Here is a 19100-nt window from a genome sequence, read left to right on the forward strand (position 1 = left end):
TCAGGGGTCCTGACCCACAGTTTGAGAATCCCTGCTATAGAGGTCTGCTCCCTGACAGCCTTTCCATTGACTCCAATGGGTTTTACATTGGGCTCTTCTTGCTTAGGGAGCTAGAACCTACTGCAGGGCCATCATGCAAGCTAAACTCCGGCCAGCACTCCTTTCACACACTGCTCCCAGGACATGTCCTGCAGTGATGCCAGATGCCTTCTGAGCAGTGCCCATTATAGGGATCACTTTACTATTCCAGTATCAAAGGGGTAGCTGTGTTAGTCTGGATCTGTAAAAGCAGCAAAGAGTCCTGTGGCACCTTATAGACTAACAGCCATATAGGAACATGAGCTTTCGTGGGTGAATAAACTGCCAGTTTATTATACTGGGCTGTTAAAAAGCATATGTCATGTTTTCCAGCCATCTCTGTAGATACAGAGACACCCTCCTAGGGTGACCAGACGTCCTGATAAGATCGGGACTGTCCCGATATCAAGCAGTTTGTCCCGCGTCCTGACCGGACGTTGGTTTTTTTTTTTTTTTTTTTTTCTTGTTGCTTAGGCAGCGATGACAGGCAAGGGCACTTCCAGGTCTCGGCGGCACTTTGGCGGCGGGTCCTTCAGTCGCCGACGGCATTTCAGCGGCAGGTACTTCCTTCTTCGGTGGCAAGGTTTATTACCCGCCACCGAAATGCCGCCGAAGACCGTCAGTGACTGAAGGACCCTCCACCGAAGTGCCGCCGAAGACTTGGACGGGTGAGTGTAACAATTGAAAAGGTGACAAGTTTCAAAGGTGCTCCCCCTGCAGCGGTCCCGATGTTTTAGAATTCTCATCTGGTCACCCTACACCCTCCCCAAAGCTATAGCCCTGCCAGTGCCACTCTTGCAGGGTCAACCTCTCACTCATGCCAGCAGAGAGCATTTTGGGTAAAAAAGAACACTTCTTCCAGAATGCACTCTGCTCTGCCCGAGTGCCTGCCACAGCACTACAAATGCAAAGGAAAAGCTGAACTAAGGAAAGGTTTGCATCCTCTCTCATCCCCTCTGTATAATCCACTCATTTGTCTGCACAGTATCGATAGCATGGTATTGTTGTTCCTTTAGGCCACAATGTTAGCCAGTATTGAGGGCCTTGCAGGCTTGTTTCCATTACAATTAGCATGAGAAATTGATGACACAAGGCAGGTATAATCTTGATGGAATCTTGTTTATTTACAAAGAATGTCCACAACACCCTGTTTCCCTGAACACATTAGAAACAAAAAGCAGCAGGCAGTTTCTTTGTCCAGAAATCTCCGGGTCTGCCCCTCCAGCGAGCCCTGTGCCCAAAAAGCCCTCTGCTTCTTCTCAGGGTCACACTCACAACTGCTTCTCCTGGCTTTCAGCATCCAATGCACACAGCCTGCAACCCCAGTTAATCTACCTGGGTTAGCTCTGGCCTGCCATGAAGCTTAGTGCCATGGGTGGCTGCCACCAAAGTCTGCAGCTATCTTTGCTATCTAACGGGGCTTGATTGTTCCTTCTGCCGAACTTGAAAGAGGGGGTGGCACCCACTGCTTTTAACAGGGTCTGTGATTGTCTCTGGACCCAAGACTCACCCATTGGCAGGCAGCCTTAGCACCTTTCGGCATAACAGTATCAAAGTGAGCTGGCCAGATGCCTCAAAAGCCTAAAACTTCAAATGATCACGGAAGGACTTGGTGCCATTGACGAGCACAGGGCATGTGAAAAAGAGGGTCGATGGGAAAGGAGCAAAAGGGGATGATGGTCCCTCGCCCACCAATGTCAAATGTTCTCATCCTATGTTCTCAGTAAAAAGAAATAAGTATTGGCTTCCATTTTCTCATGCACATCAGAATGTTAATTACACAGAGGTACTCAAGATGGCCCATCACATCACTCAGCTTAACATGCCAGTGTTCCTCGTTTAAAGAACAGCATATATAGCAGTTAGACCAGAACGAAGGAGAAGAGGATAGTTTGTTTCTGAGCCCAGGTGTTACTATCTAAAGTAAGCATTGAGTGCAGATAGCCACCTCGCTGAAGCAAATATTGTAAAATGATTACTTTAATATAATTAATTTGTAATAAATATGCAGAAAAGAAAGAAATATTCAGGATTCAGAAAAGAGCTACTGGAATGAATCAAGGTCTGAAAAACCTCAACTAAAGACTAAATCCATTTCATTTCTTGAAGAGATGGTTAAGAAGTGGCTTGATCATGGCTGACGAGTACCTATGTGGGGTAGAGATTTCTCATAGTGGAGGGGGAAAAAAGCATAACAAGGCCCAGTGGTTGGAACCTGAAGCTGGACAAATTCAGGCTAGAAGTAATGCAGGTTGTTAACAGTACGGATAATTAACCATTGGAACAACTTAGCTGGGGGTGGTGGATTCAGTTGTTAAATCAATCGCACTTGCAGTCTTTAAATCAAGACTGGATGGCTTTATAAAAGATATGTTCGATCTGAAACAGCAGTTATGGGCTTCAGCCAGAAACTACCTTAGTGGGCAAGATTCGCTGATTGTGCTATGCAAGAAGTCAGCCTATATTATCACAATGTTCACTGCTGGCCTTTGAATCTATGAAATATTAATGAAATATTAATTTAATCATACTGCATATTGAGGCAGTGAGCTGTTTATACTTAGCCACTTAACTGCATTTAGCTCACAGTGCATTTCCCAATGTATCAAACCCGTCAGTTACAGACAACAAACAGTTCCACCTTAAACTGTTCATTCTAAGTGACATTGCATTTTTTCCCCTGAACATTAAAAGTTCTGTGAAACTTTTGGTAAATGCTCTGCTGTAGCCATCTAGAATTCCTTCTCCCCCACACTGAGGAGAGCTGCATATTCAGCACGGGGTAGTACTGCCCTCCACCCCAGAGATGGCTGCATTTTAAGGGCAGGCTTTCTATATAACATAGTCTTTGGGATCCTGCAAGATGAATGGTGCTATAGAAATGTAGGATATTATATTATCAGTCATGTTATTCTTCTATTAATCATTAATTATTATTGTTCCCTATTCATTATTTCTCCATTAGGAAGACTAAAAGGCACAGAGTCGCTGCTGGTTGTATTTGCGATTAAGCACATGAAATATTTGTTTAAAATGGGCCTTTTCTCCTGTGCAAGGTATTTGAAGTGGGGGGAGGCAGTGACTCTGGAGCTAGTGTGATGGCTTAAAGACCGCCTCGGGATTCAAATCCAAAGAGCTGCAAAAATGTGGCTAGTAGCAGAAGAACTGCACAAGGCCAGGGGAGCAGCGGTTGCAAGCGGGTAAATACCTGTGCAAGCCCCTCGGGTGTAGCTGCGAGCCCTCTCACGTCTGTACTCGCCTACAGCAAGGGCCGTGGCCACCCGCTGCTAATCCTCTCTAGCCCGGCAGAACAGTGCTGTGGTCAGCCCATAGACGGCGCTGCACGGCGCAGTATGATGAGTTCTGCCAGAAAACAGCGCCACAAGTCGCGCCGCTGGTGTAGTGGTATCATGCAAGATTCCCATTCTTGCGACCCGGGTTCGATTCCCGGGCGGCGCAGGTAAGTTTTTTCCTTCTCGGAAGTCCCCCCCGCTCCTTTTCAATGTCTCCGGAGTGCCCGGAATCCGGCTCATCGGCTGCACCCTGAGGGCCTCTCTTTAACCTGTCCCCCCTGCTGCCCCCCGTTTTACTCCTGTTGCCAGCCACCAGCAACACGAGGGTGCGGGAGGCTGCAGGGGACATTGCCCCCTCCCTGGGGCTCCTTGTGGGGCATGAATGATCCCCTTTTTCCTTTGTGGGGTTGTCTTTTCAAGCAAGGGCTGGAGGGTTGGGGAGCTCCCCTTGCAGACCCGGAGTGGGGCAGGATTATGTCCCTCCCCTAGAGGGCATTTGCACTAAAACTCTCCCCCCCCAACCATTTTATAACACCCCCCACCCCCATCATCTCCTCATGAGAAATTGGCTGCGGTCACTTTAAGGCGGGGGGGCGGGACAGAGAACCTGGACTGATGCATTCTGGGATTTGTAGTCTTGCTCTGACCTTGCCGCTACCTTCCCTGGGCTGCTGCACTCGTCGGGACTACAACTCCCAGCATGCCCTGCGCACCTTGGCCGGCTCCGCCGCCGCGGTGTGGAGCAGACGAGCTTTCCTGGCGCTGGGGCTGCGGCGGCGCCGGTTCCCAGGGTCCGCCCCTCGCAGCATGATCGTGGCAGCGGCGGCGGAGCGGAACAAGGAGCCCATCCTGCGGGTGCTGCGAGACTATGTGAGCCCCAGCGCGGCCGAGGTGCGGCTGCTGGAGGTGGCGTCGGGCTCGGGGCAGCACGCGGTGCATTGCGCCCGGGCGCTGCCCAACCTGCTCTGGCAGCCCTCCGACGTGGACCCCAAATGCCTCGAGAGGTGGGGGCGAGCTGCCACCGGCGGGACTCGCCGCCTCCGAGCCCGGGGAGAGCTGGGGGGGGGGCGTGTGGGTGGCCAGGTGTGGGTGTCACGGGGCCTGCCCCGGTTGTGGGTGTCACACTGCCATCCAGTGCGGGTCTGTGGAGTTGGTGGCGGGGTTGCTCATGTGACAACTTTGTGACTCCACTCCTGTGGATTTCTGGTCTGATTCAAGCTTAATTGCATCCAGAAACCAGATCCATAAAGATTCCTGCTCCAGGTGTCCCTTTGCTTGGCAGTAGAGGTGGTTATTGGAGCTGGGCTTCTTGTCTGATTTAAAGTTTTTTATTGTTATTTTACCGTTTGCATTTTTGACTAACTTATCCCTTTCACGAGGATGTGCTTAATAAGGAAACTAATCTACACCAACCCCAGAAACCAGTCAGGAAGATTTCTCGGCGTTGCTCAGACTTCAGTTCCAAATCAAAACAATAGAATATATTTCAAGCTGCTTGCAGTCAAAATCCCCATCCCATTCACAGTCTTCACAGATCAATCCCAATAATGTAACTCAGGGGTAGGCAACCTTTCAGAAGTGGTGTGCTGAGTCTTCATTTATTCACTTTAATTTAAGGTTTCGCGTGCCCGTAATACATGTTAACATTTTTTAGAAGGTCTCTCTCTAAGTCTGGGGTGTGTGTGGAGGTGCAGGGCAGAAGGTTGGGTGTTGGGGGGACTTGAGGTCAGGGCAGAGGGCTGGGGGTGTGTGGAGGTGCAGGGCAGAAGGCTGGGTGTTGGGGACTTGAGGTCAGGGCAGAGGGCTGGGGTGTGTGTGGAGGAGCAGGGCAGAAAACTGGGTGTTGGGGGGACTCGAGGTCAGGGCAGAGGGCTGGGGGTGTGTGGAGGTGCAGGGCAGAAGGCTGGGTGTTGGGGGGACTTGAGGTCAGGGCAGAGGGCTGGGGGTGTGTGGAGGTGCAGGGCAGAAGGCTGGGTGTTGGGGACTCGAGGTCAGGGCAGAAGGCTGGGGTGTGTGGGGGGTGCAGGGCAGAAGGCTGGGTGTGGGGGGTGCAGGGCAGAGGGCTGGGGTGCTCGGCTCGTGGGGGTGCTCCCAGCCCCCTGCCATGAGTGGCTCATGGCAGGGGGCTGGAAGGGGTATGCCCTGTTCCACCCCCTTCCCCAAGCCCCGTCCCTACCCCTTTCTGCCTGCTCTACGGAGCAGCGAGCATGCTGTGCTCAGCTCTGCTCCGCTCCCCCTCCCTGTCACAAGGGCCATCACCGGGAGGGAGAGGAGGAGGGGCCGGAATGCACCACGCTGGGGGAAAAAGCGGGAGAGGGGGGAAGCTTGGCTGCCGCAGGACCAAGCTTCTGCCTCCTGCCCCCGCAGGAGAGAGTGGTGGGCTGGGAGGCTGAGAGGGGTGGGGGGCCGGGACTCCCCTGCGGAGGCAGGAGGCAGAAGCTTGGTCCTGTGGCAGCCAAGCTTCCCCCCTCCCCTGCTTCTTCCCCCAGCATGCCGCTTTCCGGTCCCTCCGCCCCTCCTCCTCCTCCTCTCACCGGGCAGGTAGCCATTCAAAATTGGCTTGCGTGCCGTAGGTTGCCGACCCCTGATGTAACTAATTACATTGAGAGAGGTTTAGCCTAGTGGTCAGAACACAGATCTGGGAGCCAGAAGCTCCTAGGTCTGCACTGACAGGCAAGTCCCTTGGGTTAAGATTTTCAAAAGCTGCCACTGATTTTTGCCTGCCTGGACTGAGAAACCCTTAGCCTGTTTTTTCAGGTGTCTCACATGGGGCACGCAAAACCTGGGGGCACTTAACCAAAAAAAAGTTGATATCAATCTTGTTTTCCCCATTTTCCCATCTGTAAAATGGGGGTCTAATTAATAATGTCCCACAGGTGTTCTGAAGTGTCATGAGATGAAGTGTCATGCAAAGTGTACCGGATATGAAAAAAGCCAAATGTTCTCATATTAGTGAGAGATGGACCCTGATTTCCCCATGATTGTTACCTTCATAACAATACTAGAGTAATAAAGTGCACTTGCAAACAATAACTTGTTACACTGTATTAAGCAGAGAATTGCATCATTCCCCCCACCCCCAGGGTCACTGCATTGCAACTATGGCTAGGGTGAACAGCAGGCTCCACTAGGGTGGCTTTGACCTTGTTACCCAGAGCATTGCACCCTCCACTTTTTAATGAGTGCTTTCCTTGCTCAGTGGAGTGGGGAGTCTGATGAAAATGTGCTGCCAGGCTGCATGAAGATCTGGTTGGAAACCACCTACTACCACTGCATTGTTTGAGGAGTGTGGACTAATATGTAGAGCACTGGACTGGGATTTAGGAGATTGGGTTCAGTTCCTGACTCTGCCCCTGGTCTCATGGGTGACCTTGGGCAAATTACTTCACCCACCTGTGGCTTAGTTTCCCCATCTGTAAAATGGGAATAATGAATTAAGGTCTAATTAGAGTGTAAGAGTTACTTCTTGTACCTTGCTTACAACAGTCCTGCTAATACATCCCAGAATTATGTTTGCTTTTTGTGCAACAGTGTTACACTGTTGAGTCATATTTAGCTTGTGATCCACTATGACCCCCAAAGCCCTTTCCTGTTTACATCCAGGGAAAAGAATCTATGTTTGAAAATGCACTTTAGGAAATTTTCTCTTCACCCTTTTGCCAAACCTCCTCTGAAACCCTTAACACACCGGCCTGGTTCACCTTCCCTCTCAGCAGCGCTGGGTGTCAGTTTAAAAGTGCACATCTTGAAGCCTATGTGTGGAATTTGGCCATTTTAAATGTCTTGATACTGGTTTAAACTCTCCCCTCACTTCCAGCCAGCCTGCTCTTGATTGAAATTCCGAGTCTGTCAGAATTGGAGTTACCAGGCTTCAAAGTCTCCCCGTTGCCATGGTTGCAATGGGAGATTTGCATGCTCCTCTTCGGTCTGTGCCCTCTTGTCTAGACAGTCTCAGCCTGGTGACTGGTTTTGGCAGTTGTAGTGCCTGTGCTGGAACTGCCACTTGGGGAACAGAGGGACACTGCAGTGACTCCCAGCTACTGGCATCAGACCAAGCACAGAGCTGAGTCCGTTCAGGACTGGCTTCCCCGCGGCTTTTGTGGCGCAGGGCCTCGTTGCTGTGAATCAGTGGCTGGAAGGCCCATGTATGGGCTGTCAGAGTGCGGGGCTAGGGTCTCCTGTGTATTTGTAACCTGCAGTGCGGGGGGGTCTGTGTCATACCTTCCCGGGCCTGGTAGTAAGAGGCAGAGACACAGAAGACCGGATTCACCATCACCTTGCACCTGTTGCAGGGTTGTTATGTTCAAAGGGAAGATACCTCTGCTTTCCCCCCAAGACCTTGGATTGCCCCCTCCAATTTTCACAGGTCTCTGTCTTCTGCTTTCCACCCCCAGACCCAGCTTTGCAGGATATCGCAGAATCACATTGAATGCTCTGTATGCCGGCCCAACTCCACCCCACCTCTAGTTTTTCTGAAGTGCTGTCCCTGGCCTCAGATCACCATTTGCATTAATGCAAAGTGAGTGTAAATTATCTGGTGTAAATGAGGACACTGGGGATGGGGCAGGGCGGTGGCCAATGAGAACCTTAGGGTGTAAAACAGGCAAAGTCCTCCAGACCTCATTGGCCGAGCAGGGGGATTGGGAGGGACAGAGTGGAAAATGGGCATTATGTCGATGGGCAGGTAGGTCATCCCCGTGGCCACCCACTGGCGTGGCCAGCCCAGCAGGCTCCTTGGCTTTCTGTTTTAAATCCCCCTCCTTGCTCCGATGTGTTCCTGTCTGTTGGCACAAAGCACTGGGCTTTCCTGTACCCTCCCAGAATGGTCTATAACAAAGACGTTCTTGGGGTTAAAGGACTGGCTTGGGAAGACGGGCTTTGCCACAAGCTCCACGTGGGCCCTGGTGGGTGTCCCTTAATCTCTCTGTGCCCCTTCTGTAAGATAAGGACAAGAATCATTCTTCCATCAGTCATCTCTATTTAGACTGTAAACTCTTTGGTGCTATGGTGTGTGTACACCACCTGGCACAATGGGCCCTCAACCTTGATCAGGGCTTCAAGGTGCTGTCATACTACAAATAAGATTGACTGCGACACTCAAGCCCCTTGTGTGGCTGTTCTGTCTCCCCTGATGCAGAGAGCTGGGATGTGTTCCCATTTAAAAGGTGATCTAGCAAGCAATGGTCTAAAATTGACCTGCTCCTAGTGTCTATTCCATGAGCTAAATCGCTGGCTATGGCTATGCATTTCTTCACGGTTTGGTACATGTCTTCTGTAAAGAGGACCCCTCTCCTGCTGTCAGAGGACAACTGATGTGCTCATCTTGAGAGCCTCTAGGTTTGCCCCATAAAAAGCTGAGATCGGAGTGTCTTCAGCAGTAGCCTCTTGATTCTAGAATTTGCCTCTCCCCCTTGTTCTGGCTGGCCTGACTCTTAACTTTCCAAGCATGGTGCTGCAAGGCTGTTGTATTCGTTCAGACTATTTCCCTTTTCTTTTTAAAGGTTCTCCCCAGGGTGGATTTGATTTAAATCATTATTTAAATCACTAATCAGGAAGACTCAATTTAATCATGGATTTCTACATAAAAGTGCATTCTTGTTGGTTGTTATAACCTTAATACATATTCTTCACAACTCAGAGATAGATGTAGGTTTCATTTTTAGAAGGTACACACGATACATTTTTTTAAGTGATTTATTTTGAAAACTTTTCAGATTAGTTTTACAGCTATATCAGAAAACAAATGATTGTTTGGTTATTTCATTTACCAAAGGTAATTGAAGCAGATAGTTCACCTCCCAAGGGCTTCATAAATATCTCCAATTCAACAGGTTAAACATTAATATTTGGAGGATTTTCTTGCCATGCTGTATTAGGAGGAAAACATCACCAGACAGACAGTTAAATTGTTTTATTTAACTAAAACAACAACAATATATATTCTGGATTTTTTTTCTTCAACAGCAAACATATAATATTTTAATAAAACAAGCATATGATTTTTTTAATTTAGTTAAATATTCAAGTTTTTTAAAATCAGGTTGGTTTTTGTTAAAATTCTTTTTAACTAAAATAGTTAAATGAAATATTTAAAAAAAAAAACAAAATTAAATCGACTGTCAGTCTGGTCAACATGAGAAACTTCAGATATTGACTTCTGCAGCTAACTCAGTCGTCTTCACCTTCATTTTCCTGATTGTTCATAATCTGGAAAAGAAAAACAAGCTTTCCTGCTTTTCAGGTCCCAAACGATTTCTCAGTTTGGACTGAATTAGTCCAAGGGAAGAAAATATTCTTTCTACACTGGCAGAAGAATCTACTGCTTTTAAAAGTGAGATTATCACTTCAATGGTCTCTGAATCCAAGTGCTTAAGTGACTTCCACCAGTTCACTTGTGTGACTTTCTTTAAAACATCATCAGCAAACATATATTTCTTGAATGGTTCACCCTTAGCTCTGAAGTTTATTATAGTTGGCATTATGGAGGGATGATTGCTGATGGTCCATGTCTTAGCCAACTCCTCTTCTTCAGCAGTTAAGGTTTGACCCTGGTACCAAGTATTGAGAATATTTGCAAGAAAATGAGCTGGAGATAGTGCTTGTCCCAATTCGTTTTTTTAATGCTTGTAATTTAACTCTGTCATTGCATATTTCTCTTTTTAAGATCTCACTTAGTTCCTTCCAAATTTCAACAGCGTCAGCAATAAAACAGCTATTTCCCTGCATTTTGTTCAAGGCTACAGAAACAGGCTTCAGGGTACTCAGCATGTGTTCAACATTTCTCTTAAGCCCAATGTTGAGAACTTTGGCTGTGACGGTGCCATTTATTTTTTCATGATTTTGTTCACAACCTGTCATCAGATTGGGCCAGTTCTTGATATAGTGCTCAAAACAGTCCACTACTGAGTTCCATCGCACGTCTTGTGAGAGAGTTAGCTTGGTTCCTCACACTTAGGGTTACCATACGTCCGTTTTTTCCCGGACATGTCCGGCTTTTCGGCAATCAAACCCCCATCCGGGGGGAATTGCCAAAAAGCCGAACATGTCCGGGAAAATGCCGGCCGGGCACTTCCGCTCCCGCGGCTGCTCTGCTCCTCCCCTGACTCTTCGGCTCTGTTTAAGAGCAGAGCTGCCTGAGCGCTATGGGCTTCAGGCAGCCCCCTTGCCTCCGGGCCCCAGCCGCCGGCCGGGCACTTCCCCTCCCGGGCTCCGGCGGCGCAGGGTCCAGAGGTGTGCGGGCTGCCCGAAGCCGGTAGCGCTCGGGCAGCTCGGCTCTTAAACAGAGCCGAAGAGTCAGGGGAGGAGCAGAGCCTCCGGACGTGGCGGCTCTGCTCCTCCCCTGACTCTTTGGCTCTGTTTAAGAACTGAGCACTACGGGCTTTGGGCAGCCCCCATGCCTCCGGACCCTGCGCCACCGGAGCCTGGGAGGGGAAGTGCCCGGCCGGGGGCACAGGGTCCGGAGGCATAGGGGCTGCCCGAAGCCCAAGCGCTACCGGCTTCACGGTTTGCCGGGCAGCCTCCAGACCCTGCGCCCCCGGCTGGGCGCTTCCCCTCCCTGGCTCCAGCTGTGCTGGGGAAGCGCCGGGCGCGGGCGCAGGGTCTGGAGGCTGCCCGGCAAAGCCGGTAGCGCTCGGGCAGCCCTTTTCGTGCGGCTGGGAGTGGGAGGGAGGAGGGGGCGGAGTCAGGGCGGGGAAGGGGCGGAGTTGGGCGGGGCTGGGGTGGGGAATGGGCGGGGCCAGGGCCCCGTGGAGGGTCCTCTTTTTTTATTTGTTAAATATGGTAACCCTACTCACACTTTTTTCAGAGCAACTGTTGCAAAGTGGTTGTTACAGAAGTATTTTGCAATTTCAACAGCATTAGCCTTTATTTCTGGAACACTGAAGTCTTTTGCTAGGGGGTGCATCAAATGAGCACTGCAGTCCTTAAGAGAGATGTATGAAATAAAAAAGTTTACCAATCTGAAGATCCTGCATGTTCAGACATGTTCCTTTCATCATCTTCAACGCAGCTTCCTCCTGAGAAGGAACGGGTCTCATGATGTTGTTTCATTTGGGCAACCAGGCCTTGCATTTCTTTGTTGCACTGTTTGCATTTTGCACGCATACCTGTCTTACCTGTAGAGGAACTTCATTAAAATATTCCCAAACTGGGTCTCTTTTACGGCTTGCTACCATTATTGCTTTTCCCTTCTAGTGAGAGAATGATATGGTAGATCTCAAATCAATGAAGGCTACACTCAGAAAGACCTCAAGACTTCTGGAATATGCTGCTCAAACAGTTTCACTTTTGTTTCTACTGCCTGTCCCTCCCTTCTCACATTTATCTCCAGACTTCTTCTCCTTGTATAGATCTATTCCGCCCCCAACAGTCTTCTATTCATTGAACTTTTTGAAACTTTGCACTTTTAGCGAGAGGTAAGGGATTGACTCTGTGTACTCAAATGTGCAGAGGGACAATAGGGTTGAGGTCTGTTATTTCTCACCTCTATATATTATGTATTTAAAAACATTTTTGCTGTTAACAAGCGTGTTATCTCTGGAGACACAAATCTACAGTTTGAGAACTGCAAAATTAAGCATCTCTGATGGTATCTTCTAGACTGAGCACTGAGTCCCGTTGGGTAGATAGAAAGATTAACCTAAATAATCTATACAGAAGACCCTGGAACCCCATAAAATTGGGTCCCTAATCCATGAACTACTGGAACTCATTTACAAAACTTTTCTTAAACATTACATGAATATATTGTCTCATACTATAGAATTAGAATTTATAATCCCTATTCCGTGATGAGATATCTTTGAGCTATAATGTATCTTAAATAAATAAATGGAGATATCCTCTCTCCTAGAACTGGAAGGGACCTTGAAAGGTCATCAAGTCCAGCCCCCTGCCTTCACTAGCAGGACCAAGTACTGATTTTGCCCCAAATCCCTAAGTGGCCCCCTCAAGGATTGAACTCACAACCCTGGGTTTAGCAGACCAATGCTCAAACCACTGAGCTAGGTTTTTTCCTCAAAAAGCATTTTATCAAAAAAATCCGATTTTTTTTTTAATAATTGATTTTTATCTATCCTGGTTCTCCCCTTAAGCTGTATTCACATCTTATCAGTGGCGAGACCTTTTGTTATATGTTGTTTGTTATCAGATGCATCTGCTATAAATCAGCAACCTGCTCCTGCTAGCCCTGCCACACACCAGCAAGAACTCAGCTTGACTCTCAGAGCCCAGGCTGAGAGTGCAGGGCTGACAGGTAGAAAAACCGTTATTTCACTCATAGGCTGAAGACATGGGCTGTGTGGGCCATTGAGCCACAAATGCAGGGACCCTGGGTGCTCTTTTTAGAGACGCATTTCAGCACTTATAGCACATCTTGCATTTTGAAATTGCTTTGCAAAATTAAGTATTCCTCACAACACCCTGGAGAGGTTGCTAACTACATCGTCTGATGCCCCCTTTTACATACAAACAGGTTTTCTGTTACTGTAGTGACTGAAGGCCCCAACCAAGCTCAGGACTCTGTTGTGCTAGGCTCAGGACATTTGCACAGTAAGAGAGAGTCCCTGCTCCAAAACGAGACCAAGGAGTTTAGACACCCCACCTTTAGAGTGCCTTGGTTGTGGGGTGTCTGGTGGTGATTTTCAGAAGTGCTGAGCTGCTGCAGTTTCATTATTAACTTCAGCAGGAGATTGGGGTACCCAGAGTCTCTGGAAATCTGCCCCTTCGTTTACTCCTAATTGGAAACCCAAAACGTGAGGCACTCTGTTAGAAGCTCCTTTTTAGAACAGAGGAAGTGATCTGCCCGCAGCTGCTGGAGAGAGGGGGCTGGGGTGCAATTTCCACAGCAGTCCGCCCTGGATTTAACAATAGGTTAAACTTTCTGCGCAGGATTATGAAAGAGAGTGACCTGAATGGGAGGCTGGAAGGAGAGAGCTCCGCTTTAACCTGGGGGCCTGGAGGAGGCTCTATGGCAAAGGGAGAGAGAGTGGCTGGTCTTCATAATAACAACGCCTATGAGAGGGGACAGCTAGGGAAGTGGGGCCTGTTTTCCTAATCAACAGCAGGAAGGGAATTCCATGCTGGGGAAAGAAGTCCTGGAGTGCAAAGGTCTCTAGTTATCTAACCAGCTCCAGCCCCTGCCCGAGAACTCCTTGCTGAGCTGCAGGGTTGCTTCCCCAGTGACACAGAGGTTAGGGGTGGGATTTGCATTTGCAGAAGCACTCGGGTTTGGCCCAACTTTGTTCCCCTGACTCCAGTGCTGGCCCTGGCCCAACCCCCACCATCCCAGCTGGGGCTAGCTGACTCTCTTCTCAGTCAGTGATGCAGATGGTGAGCTCTATGGGGCTGTCTCTTACAGTGTGTCTGTACAGCATTAGCACCATGGGGCCCTGGGAGCTCAGTCACTGATATAATAGTGCTGATGGCAGTCCTGGGTTAGATTGCACCCTGCTGGATGAAAGAAGGCAGGTGCTCCCCTGGAATGGGAGTGGCATGTGCTGGTTCTGTGGCTGGGAACTGGTACTTTTGCAGTGCTTGGGTCTGGCGTGCCTATCAAGCAGGCGCTCTCCTTTTTCCCCCTGCAGCATCTCTGCGTTCATTGCGGCGCTGAGAGTCAGGAACGTGAGGCCACCGATTTTCCTGGACTCATCCCAGAGCTGGGAGACATGGGGTGGCATGAGGCCCAACACGCTGGATCTCATCGTCAACATAAACATGATGCACATCTCTGAGATGAGGTGCACTGAGGTGAGGGCCCTTCCTTCCCTGACCCTTTGCCTGGGGCTGTGGGAATTCCCTGGACCCCGTTGGGCTGGGCAGACGGTCTCTGCCCACAGAGTATAGTCATGCTCTAGCTGCCTGGCATCTCAGCTGGCCTTTCCTGAATCTTAGCTTTGGGTAACCAATATTCTGAAGAGCTGTGGTGCCATCTAGTGGATTATAGATGCTTATTCCCTGATATTATCCCTTCTAATTCCTGTCCTAGATCCCAGAGCATTTTACAGACATTGATGAACTCAGTCTCACTAACCCTGGGAGCAGGGCAGTGCTTTTATCCCCTTGGACAGATGGGGAAACTGAATTATGTGGCATCTGAAGTAACCTGCCTATGGTCCTCACTCCCAGTCCCATGTTAGAATGAGAGCGAATGAGCTTGAACTGATTCTAGATATCCCCACCCCCTTGTGGCTCCATGGTCTCAGATCACTTACAAACCTCTGTGTATGCTCACAAATGGGCTGTGATGGGGCACGCAATATGTACCAGCAAACAAGCTGAGAATCCTTCTCTCCGATGCTGGAACCAGACGGGACAGGTGGAGCCATTTTTATTTTTTGGTTTAGCATCCGCTTCGTAAGGGTGAGAGGGCCCCTTGTGCCACACTAGGAATACTGGAGCTGGCTCACGCCCAGAGTCACGTGCTGGGACGCTGAGGGGCAGGTTGGGGAGGAACACGATCAGCCATGGAAATGAGGGAAAAGGTGGTCACTGTCTGCCCCTAGTGGGCGCTGGGAGAGGCCCAGCCATTGCACACTTGGCATGCACCCAGTTTCTTGCACCTGGGGGCTCCATCCTTTATTGCGTTTCTGTTTCCCTAGGGTTTGTTCAAAGGAGCAGGGAAGCTGCTGAAACCCAAAGCTATTCTGATCACCTATGGGGTAAGCAATGGTCCCTCTGTGGGCACAGCCCAGCTGGGCTTGGACGCTCTGTGTGCCAGCAGTCCAGCGGGTGTTAGAGCCCCAAGGGGCGGGTGGAATGAACGCAATGGGTGCTGTGTGTCTGGGTCAGGGGGCGAGTCTGTTTGTTAGCTGGGCACAGCCAGTGAGGGGTTAAGCTAGAGCCACTGGGGGCTGGATTGGCACGCTGGGTGCTGAGCACTTCTGAAAATCTGGCCCTGAGTGTGTGCTGAGCCCTGGGCAGCCTCCCTTTCCGGCCCAGGTACTTCAGCATAGGTGGCCCTGCTCACAGTTTCTGCTTTCTGGTTTGTACGTTTGATGGCTCCCACAAGGTTTTACACACATGTCCTAGTTGGAACACAAGATTCCCCCCTGCTTAGACTTGAACGCTCTGCTTCCATCCCCTCATCTCAGGAGCTTGTCCCCTCGTGTGAGCAAAATCCCCACCATCCTCCCCCCTTACGTACACATCTGGGGTGTGGTCTGGCAGGCAGTGCTTCACCCGGACCATATTGGCCTGGGTGGTTCATGGGTCCAGGTCTGTCTGCTGACCTTGGTGTGTTTCCATCTCAGCTCTCTAATTTCTCCCCTGCGGTGTTTAGGAGTGGGGTGGGGTGGGGGCTGGGTCCAAGCCTGACCCATTGGGAAATCGCGCCCAGTCTGTGGCATCTGGGACGCTGGTGCATGCCTTGAGTTGGCTCTGTAATGAATCCCTTTACATCCTGTCCCCTCAGCCCTATGCCATCAACGGACAGATCAGCCCGCAGAGCAATGTAGACTTCGACTGCTGCCTGAGGCAGAGGTAGGAGAGCTTGGCTCGGGTGTTGGGAGGGAGAGGGGCTGGGCCAAAGGGATCTAACGGCCCAGATGCCCTGTGGCCACAGGGCAGGCGCTCTTTGACATGGACGGGGACCCAGACTCAGCAGGCATCTGCAAAGATCTAGGTCCCAGTTGCCTGGGAAGTGGGGCAGGGTTGGAGAACTGGCCTTCCACCAGCTTAGACCCAGCCAGTCCCCTGCCCCATCCACAGTCTGTTATGCAGCTGGGTCTCCACCCCTAAAGGGAAGGCTGCTTCCTTGGGTGGGCCCACTGCACCCCCATATTTCACAGGGCACAGCCTTGCCCCATCATAGGCAGCATGCGGCACCTTGGCTGGTTTTGTCCTCATGCCTTTGAGTCTGCTCCAGCCACTGATTGACCGAGGGGCTGAAAACATTACCCACAATACTCCTCTTCCAGTGCTCATCCAGCCGCCATGCCATGGCTGGTGCATTCTGGGGGCGACCCCAGTCCTGGGCAAGAACCCCAGACAGGATCTCCTGAGGGCGTCTGGATCCCCGGGGCTGCCGCTGTCCTAGCCCCCTTAGTGGGGGAGGGGCTGCCTCTGAACCCCAGAGTCCGAGAGCCCTCAGCACTGTGGGGGCCCATGTGGTGGGAATGACATGTTTGCCAAATGTTTGCTCTCTCTCCTTGGCAGAAACCCGGCCTGGGGCCTTCGGGACACGGCTCTGCTGCAGCAGCTGGCCGAGGCCAACGGGCTGTGTCTGGAGAGGATGGTGGGTGCCCAGAGCTGCACTGCACTGGCTTCCCATATACCAATTGGCCTGAGTGAGAGCCCAACAGGGGCCTGGGATCCCACATACAGGGGGATATTGCTAGGAGTGTGGGATTGTCCACCCTTCAAAGCACGCCTTGGGGTTCCCCTGCCAGAGCTGGGCAGACCGGGTCCTGCTTTACGGCTTGGCCTAAGGTGGCACTTCTAACACTGGGAACAGGCCCGGCTCCTGGGACAGGATTAGAACCCAGGACCAGGCAGCACCGCAGTAGGAGCGCCACTCGCACTGGTGTCTGCAGATAGTTCCCTCCCACAGCCAGCTGTGTTCTCTGGCCCCTCACTTCATAGCTGTGTAGGGGAAGCACCATTCCTTCTCTGCAGCAAAAGTCTGAGTCCGTTCCCTTTTGGGCCCTGGGGCACAAGGGAATGATATGAACCAGGTCCACCTGCAGTGCTCCCCCTGCCCATAGCAGAATCTGGTTGGTGATGGAGGGCTGGCCTCTCTCCAGTGCTTTTGTGGGTGTAGCAGAGGTCTGGTGTGATTTGATCATAGGAGGGTTAGGGCCAGAGCAACTGTGAGCTCCCCCTGCATCCAATGTGCCCACATCATTCCCTGCAGTGCTTCCTGCTGGAGAGGCTGAGGCTGGCATAGCTGCGAGCTCCCTCTGCGTTCCCTCCAGCGCCTTCTGCTGGAGAGGCTGGGGCTGGAGTCTTCCCATTTCCTCCTCCCAAGCATTGATGGCCTTTGGCGCTCTAGCGCTTGTACACAGCGAGCTGGAGCCAGGCTGCCTGGCAAACAGGCCTCTTGGTGCTGCTGCAGAGCTCTAACTTTGGCTTTGTGCTTCTAGGTGGACATGCCTGCGAACAACAAGTGTCTCATTTTCCGCAAGCAGTGACCTGCAGAGCCCACCCCAGGGGCCAGCTGCCTGCTGAACTGCACCTCACGGTTTTTCAGTGTCCATAGCGCTCTGTGGGTCTTTTTGTGGAGACGCCCTGCCGGAGACGCACCGCTGGGATTGATACTGACTGACTTTATGTGGATGCTGCTGCTAATGTGTGGTGGAGGGGCTGTATTCTATGTAGCTCACGCTCCCTCCCCCCAAAGCCTCCAGGGATGAGGCCACAAAACCAGGGTCTCTATCGCAAGCTCATCTGCGCTGCTTGCTTCTACCTATCTGAGCTGATCAGGTCTTGACAGAACTACAGCAGCCTATTGTCATGCCCCAAGGGGTGAGGGGACTGGATGAGGAATAAGCCACCTAAGTGGATACACAGCTTGGGTCACCTCTCCCACTGGGACGTAGCCTCTGCAGTCGATCCAGTCTAACCATCTCTCTTGGTGACTGTTCCACAGCCCCCATGGGCCTCGGCCTCGTTTTAGTTACACTCTGCAGTTCTTTATTTTTCTTTGCTCAAGCTGTATGTTCCCTGAGTTCGAAAATCGGCAGTGCCGTTTGGCTACCTACTAAGTGGCTTGGTTTCAGGAGCTGAGCACCCACGGCTCCTATTGACTTGAGCAGGTGCAAGAGCCTCTGACCCCACACCAACTTATTTAGGGGCCTCACCTTCAGGTACGCCGGTCCTGATAGACTGGCCCTAGGAGCTGTCGTGCCTAGTTGTGTGTGGAAGGGGAGCATGAAACAACCCGCAGGCTGGCTCGTTGGCCAGTGTGAATGCCTTCCACCCTCCCCCCCACGAGCCCCCGCTTTGTGAGCAATCCCAGGCTAGGCTGCCAAGGACATAATGTGAACGGAGACTAAAATATAGGGGTGGGATTTTTCCAAAGTGCCTATGTGATTTAGGGGTATAGGTCCCATCACTGCTTGAAGGGAATTTGGCTCCTAAATCACATGGGCACTGTGGGGAATCTCACCCTAGCTACTGTACTTTAAAAAAAAAAGTCCTGCATGGTTGCTATAGGTTGTGTGGGGCAGGGGCTCCCTCTAGCGTTTGAGTGTGGCACTGCATTGATTTGGGTTTCAAGCGGGGCGGGGGGAAGACCAGTTCCTCCAAGGAGGCTGCTGCACTGGATCATGTGGCCTTTGGCACAATAAAGAAGTTGCTTTTGCTGATGTCTGCATGAGGTTGGCTAGAGTGTGTGTTTCTGCAGCCCAGGTCTAACACAGGGCTTTGTTTTCCAAGGGGGGGGGGGGGTTAGCTGCAGCCACCCCCAGGGCTGGCAAAGCATTTCACTCACGCAGCCTGACCCCCAGCCAACCCGAGGCTTACTCAAGGTCCCTGGGGTGGGAGAGAGGGGGCACTCTGGGTGCTCAGAGGTCATGCAGGGAGTCTTCACCATTGGCTGGTGCTGCCAGGAGGCAAGAGGGGGATGTGGATTTTCTGGGCATGCAGTGATGTTGGGGAGTAGAGGGAGATGGCTGCAGGCAGGGCTTCACCCCAGCTCCTGGCATCACCCCTTGCCCCCTAGGGTAGGTTTCCTGCTCTTTTGTGCAGCAGGTAGATTGTGAGCACTGAGGGGAGCTCCAGCCACCCTCCTGG

General features: G+C 51.1%; 1 protein-coding gene and 1 non-coding gene across 2 annotated transcripts; both read left to right on the forward strand.

The window, feature by feature from the left end:
* Positions 1–3466: 3466 nt before the first annotated feature.
* Positions 3467–3537, forward strand: TRNAG-CCC (transfer RNA glycine (anticodon CCC)). Its single transcript has one exon. It is a non-coding gene; the product is annotated as a tRNA-Gly (tRNA).
* A 546-nt stretch (positions 3538–4083) lies between these two features.
* On the forward strand, positions 4084–18673 carry METTL26 (methyltransferase like 26). Its single transcript, XM_054041685.1, has 6 exons — positions 4084–4375; positions 13955–14117; positions 14969–15028; positions 15781–15848; positions 16524–16602; positions 17450–18673. The coding sequence occupies exons 1-6, from the start codon at positions 4179–4181 to the stop codon at positions 17495–17497; spliced, it is 615 nt and encodes a 204-aa protein (XP_053897660.1). The 5' UTR covers positions 4084–4178; the 3' UTR covers positions 17498–18673.
* The last annotated feature ends 427 nt before the right edge of the window (positions 18674–19100 follow it).

The sequence above is a fragment of the Malaclemys terrapin genome, chromosome 10, assembly GCF_027887155.1.
Source record: "Malaclemys terrapin pileata isolate rMalTer1 chromosome 10, rMalTer1.hap1, whole genome shotgun sequence".
NCBI lineage: Eukaryota > Metazoa > Chordata > Testudines > Emydidae > Malaclemys > Malaclemys terrapin.